Source organism: Cyclopterus lumpus, chromosome 18 (assembly GCF_009769545.1).
Source record: "Cyclopterus lumpus isolate fCycLum1 chromosome 18, fCycLum1.pri, whole genome shotgun sequence".
Taxonomy (NCBI): Eukaryota; Metazoa; Chordata; class Actinopteri; order Perciformes; family Cyclopteridae; genus Cyclopterus; species Cyclopterus lumpus.
The window spans coordinates 930,001-940,000 of NC_046983.1; the positions used below are offsets into that span (position 1 = coordinate 930,001).

The 10,000-nt window shown below is 47.9% G+C and overlaps 2 protein-coding genes across 2 annotated transcripts in view; both read left to right on the forward strand.

Moving 5' to 3' along the window:
• The first annotated feature begins 2,558 nt into the window (after positions 1-2,558).
• Positions 2,559-3,868, forward strand: LOC117747921 (E3 SUMO-protein ligase EGR2-like). The gene is made up of 2 exons (XM_034557435.1): positions 2,559-2,733; positions 2,874-3,868. Exons 1-2 carry the CDS (start codon positions 2,607-2,609, stop codon positions 3,866-3,868), a joined length of 1,122 nt encoding a protein of 373 aa, XP_034413326.1. The 5' UTR covers positions 2,559-2,606.
• Positions 3,869-9,088: 5,220 nt separating this feature from the next.
• The window catches only part of LOC117748080 (F-box only protein 41-like), a 19,231-nt gene continuing 18,319 nt past the window's right edge, over positions 9,089-10,000 (forward strand). Inside the window, exon 1 of the mRNA XM_034557703.1 lies at positions 9,089-9,306. The gene's annotated coding sequence lies outside the window, so the exon portion shown is untranslated. The remainder of the gene's footprint in view (positions 9,307-10,000) is intronic.

A 10,000-nucleotide genomic window follows, 5' to 3' on the forward strand; every position in this document is an offset into this window, starting at 1 on the left:
TGGTTCTTGGTCTCCACCATCTTGGTTCTTGGTCGTCACCATCTTGGTTCTTGGTCTCCACCATCTTGGTTCTTGGTCTCCACCATCTTGGTTCTTGGTCGTCACCATCTTGGTTCTTGGTCTCCACCATCTTGGTTCTTGGTCGTCACCATCTTGGTTCTTGGTCGTCACCATCTTGGTTCTTGGTCTCCACCATCTTGGTTCTTGGTCGTCACCATCTTGGTTCTTGGTCTCCACCATCTTGGTTCTTGGTCGTCACCATCTTGGTTCTTGGTCGTCACCATCTTGGTTCTTGGTCGTCACCATCTTGGTTCTTGGTCTCCACCATCTTGGTTCTTGGTCTCCACCATCTTGGTTCTTGGTCGTCACCATCTTGGTTCTTGGTCGTCACCATCTTGGTTCTTGGTCTCCACCATCTTGGTTCTTGGTCTCCACCATCTTGGTTCTTGGTCGTCACCATCTTGGTTCTTGGTCTCCACCATCTTGGTTCTTGGTCGTCACCATCTTGGTTCTTGGTCGTCACCATCTTGGTTCTTGGTCTCCACCATCTTGGTTCTTGGTCGTCACCATCTTGGTTCTTGGTCGTCACCATCTTGGTTCTTGGTCTCCACCATCTTGGTTCTTGGTCTCCACCATCTTGGTTCTTGGTTGTCACCATCTTGGTTCTTGGTCGTCACCATCTTGGTTCTTGGTCTCCACCATCTTGGTTCTTGGTCGTCACCATCTTGGTTCTTGGTCTCCACCATCTTGGTTCTTGGTCTCCACCATCTTGGTTCTTGGTCGTCACCATCTTGGTTCTTGGTCTCCACCATCTTGGTTCTTGGTCGTCACCATCTTGGTTCTTGGTCTCCACCATCTTGGTTCTTGGTCGTCACCATCTTGGTTCTTGGTCTCCACCATCTTGGTTCTTGGTCGTCACCATCTTGGTTCTTGGTCGTCACCATCTTGGTTCTTCTTCTCTGTTCTTACGAAGAACATACTGTCACATGAGGTATGCGCTCCCTTTGGACATACTACTTCCTCATATCATGGCACCTTGACCTTTGACCCTCTGGTTCGTACAGTATTTCTGCTGTGCAAAGGATTGTTGGTCAGAATAGAATCAGAAATATGAGAAAATAGCTTTTCTCTCCTGAAGAAGCTGATGTAGAAGAACAACATATTCTTTTAGTTCATTTCCCATTTAATGGCCCTGAAGCATTCATTCTGAGTGGATTACGTTCCACGATGATCTTTACGTATGAAAACCCCGTAAATTCAAACAATAAGGACGTTGACATGAAGCTTCTATTTTCAGACTTTCCTTTTACATAACGCCTGCCCTGGATCTCCTCCCGTCTCCATGGCGACAGCATCCCAGCAGCTGAGCGGTGATGTCACATGTGAAGTGTGGTGGTCTCTGAACCAGACGAGGCTGACGAAGACGGACCCGTCTGTCTCTCTTCAGGGCTCTGGTCATGAATAACAACGAAGATGACGACTGAGATTTAAAAACAGCATTTAATCCGTTTATGAGAAACAAAATGGTATTTTTATGTAAATTTAAAGGGCCAGCATTCCATAAATATGTTTTTATTCGTTGCCTATTGGTTTGTGGACTGACGTTGTAAAGCCTCGAGTTCGAGTCTGGTCGTCGCCATCTTTGTTTTTTGAAAGACGAAAACACAAAACACCGTGGTAGCGACCTGTCAATCACAAGGCAGCCCCAAAGTACCAGAGCCGGATACATTTTAGGGCCGTCGCCATCTTTGTTTTTCTATCCGTCGCCATCTTTGTTTTTCTGGCCGTCGCCATCTTTGTTTTTCTATCCGTCGCCATCTTTGTTTTTCTATCCGTCGCCATCTTTGTTTTTCTATCCGTCGCCATGTTGTCGTCACCATAAAACATTTTTAGGACCAAAATGTAATACACTTTGATGCAGTTAAAACCTGCTGTGAAAGGGTTAAAGTTAAAGACAAAAACACGGACCTGTCAATCACAAGGCAGCCCCAAAACACCAGAGACGCCCTCAGTCCCGCTCACTGGTTGCAAAATAACAAGATGGCGACGGCCACACGGCCGAACTCTAGGCTTCAGAACGTCCACTTCTTTCACGTCGTCGCCACCTGAAGACCTGACTTTCCAATTAGGGGTATTATGGTCTGGATGGCCTCCTGCAGGTGCACACATTCAGTTTGCTGATAGAAAGGTAATGGAAGTGTGATGAAGCCTCAATAACAACAATGCCTCCTCCTCCTCTTCTTGCTGCAGCCCTGCATGAACCTGCCGGTTGTATAATCTCTCCGTGTCGCTCCGCTGCCGCAGTGAAGGAAAACCCCCATCGCCGCTCACCCGCCTGTCCTTTTATGGTGCGGGGATACCCGCCGTCACCACCGGACGCGGCCCATGTTTGGGCAGCTACGGAGCGCTCGGCGGGGGGAATCCCGGGACTGGAGTTACCTAGGAGACGGAGGGTATAAAAGCCGGGCTGCGAGCGAAAGGGAGCCCATCGTCTCCAGCATCACTGAGCGGCACTCAGCTCGCCGAGAGATAACGGATTATCACCGGGAGTCCCCGACTTCACTTTGGTATTTTTCTTGCTGTTTGCACGCACAAATAAAAACGCAATGCTTCTGGAGCGCGAGGACAGCTTCATGTCGGAGTTCGAGGACGCGTGCAGCGCCTGGGTGGACAGCGTGGGTTCGAGCCCCAGCGACGGAGCCGACTCCGACGTGGGATCACCTTTCTGCCAAGGTGCGTGTTTATCATCATGAATCAATAAGCATGAAGTGTGTTGATGCGTGAGGAGGACAGTAATATCTGAGCATTGATTAGCTGTGTGTGGGCAGATGATTATGCAATGACTATAACGGCCCCCCCTCCTCCCCCCTCAGTGTTCTCTCCGGGAACCGACGCCTCGGACTCGGATTTCTTCTCCGACTTCAGCGACTGCTCCTCGGACGCGCTCTCTCCGTCGCTCGGCTGCACCGGCAGCTTCTTCCCCGAGCCGGCGGCGCCCCCCCCTGCGGCGGGGCTGAGCAGCACCGCGGACGCGATCCTCAGCATGATCACGGAGATCGTCGGGATCTGCACCGAGATGGAGCACGAGGTGACCCCCCCCCCTCCGGCCCCCGTGGTGGTGAAGAGCGAGTTCACGACCTCCGTGAGCGGGTGTGCTCACTCCTCCGTGGACGAGGCTCTCCTCCCGCTGGCGGCTCTGGAGCAACAGGTGGATGTGGCCGCCTTCCTGGACTCCCTGCTGAGCTGCGAGGCCGGGCAGGTGGAGCTGAAGCAGGTGGAGCTGAAGCAGGAGCCTCTGGGGCTGGAGGACTGGCTGAAGAGCCTGGTGCCGGTTACCGGGGGAGATCCCGGTAGCTACGTCATCAGCAGGCCAGTCAAGACGGAGCAGAGCGAGCCCCCCTCCCTCCCCTCCACCCTGGACGCTCATCTGCTCTCCTCCCTCCTGCAGGGCGCGTTCCCGATAGTCAACAACGGGGGCGCGCACGCCACGGGAGCCCCCAAGCCGTCACGCGGGGGCAGGAGAGCTCCCGCGAAGAACGGACCGAAAGTGAAACCCTTCCCGTGCTCCGTGCACGGGTGCGAGCGCCGCTTCTCGCGCTCGGACGAGCTCAACAGGCACGTGCGCATCCACACGGGACAGAAACCCTTCCAGTGCACCATCTGCGCGCGCAGCTTCAGCCGCAGCGACCACCTGACCACGCACACGCGCACGCACACCGGGGAGAAGCCCTTCTCCTGCGACGTGTGCGGCAAGCGCTTTGCGCGCAGCGACGAGAGGAAGAGGCACGGCCGCGTGCACGTCAAGCAGCAGCTGCGCGCGCAGATGATGGCCGCGTACTCCCTGGCCCTGAACGCGCCCGCAGTCTGAGCGGAAGTTCACGCTTCCGGATTTGAACCGTCGACCGGTGCAGCGTCAGAGACGTTTCCTTGTGACGTCATCACACTGATTGTGGCTGCAGCCGGGAGGAAACTCTCATGGCGCATGTGCGAGATTACTGTCCTGCAGGACCCGGAACGGCCGCTCGACCCCCGGACCACCACGGTGCTCCGGACCACACGAGGCGCGCTCCCGGTGGTGGACTTTAAGGGGGGGGGGGGGTCAAATACTTCTGGACTCTTTTCTGCATGACGACGTGGAGAACGTGAATGTGACGTCAGAATGTCGTTTTTTAAATGTCACGCCTCTTTATATGTTTGTAACACATCTCTATTTTTATAGTGGTCTACCTCTGTGTGTGTGTGTGAGAGAGAGAGAGTGAGTGTGTGAGTGTGTGTGTGTCTCTACACACCAGCCAGGTTTCCATGGTGATGAACTGATGTCTCTTCCTCTGGTTGGAGGTTTCTTTGGTGCTGGTCTGAAGCTGCAGGTTCATGTTCCCTCGTGTTTGCATGGAGGACGCTGCTGTCAATAATAAACAATGTGAAAACAAACTTCTTCTTCCTCTTCTTCTTCATCGTCATCCTGACATTTCATAACAGGCCGCTGTTGCCAGGCAACAGATGTTCCCATTAGTTCCCCATCGGGCGTCGAGAGCTGGTGAAGGTCGCGTTGCCACGGCAACAGCAAGGTGTTTTCAACATCCCATAATATATGGAACGCTCACCAGAGAGTCACGTTCATGTAGGAACGTAAAGTTTAAACGTTATAACCTATAAAACAATATTGTCAATGTCCAGTGAGTCTCTCCTGACCTCCTGCTGGCGCCCCCCAGTGGTCACAGGGCAGCACTACACCTCCTCACTGGGAGTTCACTCAAGGTACTGGTACTGCCCTCAGAATATACATCAATAAAATGCACATTAATGCAGTGATATGAATCCAGAAACACGTTGTACTTAAAACATATAGCTGATAATACTACACCGTGTACTGCAGCAGTGGACTATTATTATTATTATTATTATTATTATTATTATTATTCAATCAAACTTTTATTTCAGACTCAAGGTCCAGATAGTACAACACATTAAATAAAATAAAAGAACTCTGAATGTCTTTATAATAGACATCTCCAACGTCTCCACAGCTGGTAACTCAACGTTATGGTTCATTAAACCATGTTAGTTCATTAACATTCAGAACATTTATTAAAACAGCTCCTATGAACTCCTGCAGCCACCGACAGTCTTCAGTGATGAGCTCATTATGAGCTGCTTTATGACCTCAGAGAACATTATGGCCCGAGGCATCTGCACACCACCTATAGATGTCTTCATCTTCATCATATTATTATTATCACGTTTGGAAAAGCACTACAATATTGTTATGTATACTGAATTCGAAATATTACTGCTCAATTACCAGTCCACCGTAACCAGTCCTCTCTGTCCCAGTATAACCAGTCCTCTCTGTCCCAGTATAACCAGTCCTCTCTGTCCCATTATAACCAGTCCTCTCTGTCCCAGTATAACCAGTCCTCTCTGTCCCAGTATAACCAGTCCTCTCTGTCCCATTATAACCAGTCCTCTCTGTCCCAGTATAACCAGTCCTCTCTGTCCCAGTATAACCAGTCCTCTCTGTCCCAGTATAACCAGTCCACCATGTCCCAGTATAACCAGTCCACCATGTCCCAGTATAACCAGTCCACCATGTCCCAGTATAACCAGTCCTCTCTGTCCCATTATAACCAGTCCTCTCTGTCCCATTATAACCAGTCCTCTCTGTCCCAGTATAACCAGTCCTCTCTGTCCCAGTATAACCAGTCCTCTCTGTCCCAGTATAACCAGTCCACCATGTCCCATTATAACCAGTCCTCTCTGTCCCAGTATAACCAGTCCTCTCTGTCCCAGTATAACCAGTCCTCTCTGTCCCAGTATAACCAGTCCTCTCTGTCCCAGTATAACCAGTCCACCATGTCCCAGTATAACCAGTCCTCTCTGTCCCATTATAACCAGTCCTCTCTGTCCCATTATAACCAGTCCTCTCTGTCCCATTATAACCAGTCCACCATGTCCCAGTATAACCAGTCCTCTCTGTCCCATTATAACCAGTCCTCTCTGTCCCATTATAACCAGTCCTCTCTGTCCCAGTATAACCAGTCCTCTCTGTCCCAGTATAACCAGTCCTCTCTGTCCCATTATAACCAGTCCTCTCTGTCCCAGTATAACCAGTCCTCTCTGTCCCATTATAACCAGTCCTCTCTGTCCCATTATAACCAGTCCTCTCTGTCCCAGTATAACCAGTCCTCTCTGTCCCAGTATAACCAGTCCTCTCTGTCCCAGTATAACCAGTCCTCTCTGTCCCAGTATAACCAGTCCTCTCTGTCCCAGTATAACCAGTCCACCATGTCCCATTATAACCAGTCCTCTCTGTCCCATTATAACCAGTCCTCTGTCCCAGTATAACCAGTCCTCTCTGTCCCATTATAACCAGTCCTCTCTGTCCCAGTATAACCAGTCCTCTCTGTCCCAGTATAACCAGTCCTCTCTGTCCCAGTATAACCAGTCCTCTCTGTCCCATTATAACCAGTCCTCTCTGTCCCATTATAACCAGTCCTCTCTGTCCCATTATAACCAGTCCTCTCTGTCCCAGTATAACCAGTCCTCTCTGTCCCATTATAACCAGTCCTCTCTGTCCCAGTATAACCAGTCCACCATGTCCCAGTATAACCAGTCCTCTCTGTCCCAGTATAACCAGTCCACCATGTCCCAGTATAACCAGTCCTCTCTGTCCCAGTATAACCAGTCCACCATGTCCCAGTATAACCAGTCCTCTCTGTCCCAGTATAACCAGTCCTCTCTGTCCCATTATAACCAGTCCTCTCTGTCCCAGTATAACCAGTCCTCTCTGTCCCATTATAACCAGTCCTCTCTGTCCCAGTATAACCAGTCCTCTCTGTCCCAGTATAACCAGTCCTCTCTGTCCCAGTATAACCAGTCCTCTCTGTCCCAGTATAACCAGTCCTCTCTGTCCCAGTATAACCAGTCCACCATGTCCCAGTATAACCAGTCCTCTCTGTCCCAGTATAACCAGTCCTCTCTGTCCCATTATAACCAGTCCTCTCTGTCCCAGTATAACCAGTCCTCTCTGTCCCAGTATAACCAGTCCTCTCTGTCCCAGTATAACCAGTCCTCTCTGTCCCAGTATAACCAGTCCTCTCTGTCCCATTATAACCAGTCCTCTCTGTCCCAGTATAACCAGTCCTCTCTGTCCCAGTATAACCAGTCCTCTCTGTCCCATTATAACCAGTCCTCTCTGTCCCAGTATAACCAGTCCACCATGTCCCAGTATAACCAGTCCACCATGTCCCAGTATAACCAGTCCTCTCTGTCCCAGTATAACCAGTCCACCATGTCCCAGTATAACCAGTCCTCTCTGTCCCAGTATAACCAGTCCTCTCTGTCCCAGTATAACCAGTCCTCTCTGTCCCAGTATAACCAGTCCTCTCTGTCCCAGTATAACCAGTCCTCTCTGTCCCAGTATAACCAGTCCTCTCTGTCCCAGTATAACCAGTCCTCTCTGTCCCAGTATAACCAGTCCTCTCTGTCCCAGTATAACCAGTCCACCATGTCCCAGTATAACCAGTCCTCTCTGTCCCAGTATAACCAGTCCTCTCTGTCCCATTATAACCAGTCCTCTCTGTCCCAGTATAACCAGTCCTCTCTGTCCCAGTATAACCAGTCCTCTCTGTCCCAGTATAACCAGTCCTCTCTGTCCCAGTATAACCAGTCCTCTCTGTCCCATTATAACCAGTCCTCTCTGTCCCAGTATAACCAGTCCTCTCTGTCCCAGTATAACCAGTCCTCTCTGTCCCAGTATAACCAGTCCTCTCTGTCCCAGTATAACCAGTCCTCTCTGTCCCAGTATAACCAGTCCTCTCTGTCCCAGTATAACCAGTCCTCTCTGTCCCATTATAACCAGTCCTCTCTGTCCCAGTATAACCAGTCCTCTCTGTCCCAGTATAACCAGTCCTCTCTGTCCCAGTATAACCAGTCCTCTCTGTCCCAGTATAACCAGTCCTCTCTGTCCCAGTATAACCAGTCCTCTCTGTCCCAGTATAACCAGTCCTCTCTGTCCCATTATAACCAGTCCTCTCTGTCCCAGTATAACCAGTCCACCATGTCCCAGTATAACCAGTCCTCTCTGTCCCATTATAACCAGTCCTCTCTGTCCCAGTATAACCAGTCCTCTCTGTCCCAGTATAACCAGTCCTCTCTGTCCCAGTATAACCAGTCCTCTCTGTCCCATTATAACCAGTCCTCTCTGTCCCAGTATAACCAGTCCTCTCTGTCCCAGTATAACCAGTCCTCTCTGTCCCAGTATAACCAGTCCTCTCTGTCCCAGTATAACCAGTCCTCTCTGTCCCAGTATAACCAGTCCTCTCTGTCCCAGTATAACCAGTCCTCTCTGTCCCAGTATAACCAGTCCTCTCTGTCCCAGTATAACCAGTCCTCTCTGTCCCAGTATAACCAGTCCTCTCTGTCCCATTATAACCAGTCCTCTCTGTCCCAGTATAACCAGTCCTCTCTGTCCCAGTATAACCAGTCCTCTCTGTCCCAGTATAACCAGTCCTCTCTGTCCCAGTATAACCAGTCCTCTCTGTCCCAGTATAACCAGTCCACCATGTCCCAGTATAACCAGTCCTCTCTGTCCCAGTATAACCAGTCCACCATGTCCCAGTATAACCAGTCCTCTCTGTCCCAGTATAACCAGTCCTCTCTGTCCCAGTATAACCAGTCCTCTCTGTCCCAGTATAACCAGTCCTCTCTGTCCCAGTATAACCAGTCCTCTCTGTCCCATTATAACCAGGAGATATTAAACTAAACAACAGTATAAATACACAATATTTAAAATACTTTACTTTTATTTTATATACTTTATAAGATGATGAATCTACTGTTATTATAGATAATAGATCAATAATACAATATATTACAATAACAATAATATACAATGTATTATTATTAATTACATGAGTACTTTTACTTTTAATTTAAGTATATTTGATGCTAATACATTTTAAATATAAAGTACTTTTATTTAACAGTATTACAACTACTGAGTATTTATCTAAGCCCCTCCCCCTTCTTCTCCGAGGTCGCGTCAGAGCCGTGACGTCACCTGACACGCGCGGGGAGGGTTGGATGGATCACACACACACACACGCGCGCGCGAGGCAACGGGCGCGCGCGCAGACAGTCCCCGTTCCGAGCGGACCGATCGATCCTCGTCCCGGACTCCCCCGCCCTGCGCGTGAGACTCCGGTAACTGATCCGGTATGATGAGCTATTGGTGTTGTTATGGTAACGCGTGACGTGAGGACCGCTTCCTCATTGAGGCGGATCAATACTATGGACTAACAATCAGTAAGTTAACCTGTCACCTTTAGATGACGTCACAGTCTGGCGTTTGGACTCAAATAATGACGTTTTGTTGATGTTTGGTCACTTTTACATCATACATACAGTAATATATATATATATATATATATATATATATATATATATATATATATATATATATATATATATATATTAACGTATTATATCTCATATTTGACTATAACACCGTCACACTGTTGTTTGTTTGTTTGGCTACATCTTTGCACTGTTGTTTTGTTTATTTTGTTTGTATTTTAATATTCTAATATAATGTTTGTGTATTTATAAATACTGCCATAGTGAAAGAATGTTCCCTAATGGGATTATTTAAGGATCTGTCATTTTGAAAGGAGGTTTTGTATGTACAGTATGTACTGTATGTATATATATATATATATATATATATATACATAATTATATATACAAACTGTATGTATGTATGTATATATATGTATAATTATATATACAAACTGTATTTATGTATATATATTTATATATATATATATATATAAATATATATACATACTGTATGTATGTATATATATACAAATATATATATACTGTATGTATATATATATATATATATATACTGTATGTATATATATATATATATATATATATATATACATACAGTATATATATATATGAACCCCCAGTTGCTCCTTATAGTTCATGTTGT

Coding starts and splice junctions, on each gene's coding strand:
- LOC117747921 (XM_034557435.1), top strand. CDS start 2,607: ATGCTTCTGGAGCGCGAGGACAGCTTCATGTCGGAGTTCGAGGACGCG. Junction 2,734..2,873: donor GGGATCACCTTTCTGCCAAG/GTGCGTGTTTAT, acceptor CTCCCCCCTCAG/TGTTCTCTCCGGGAACCGAC.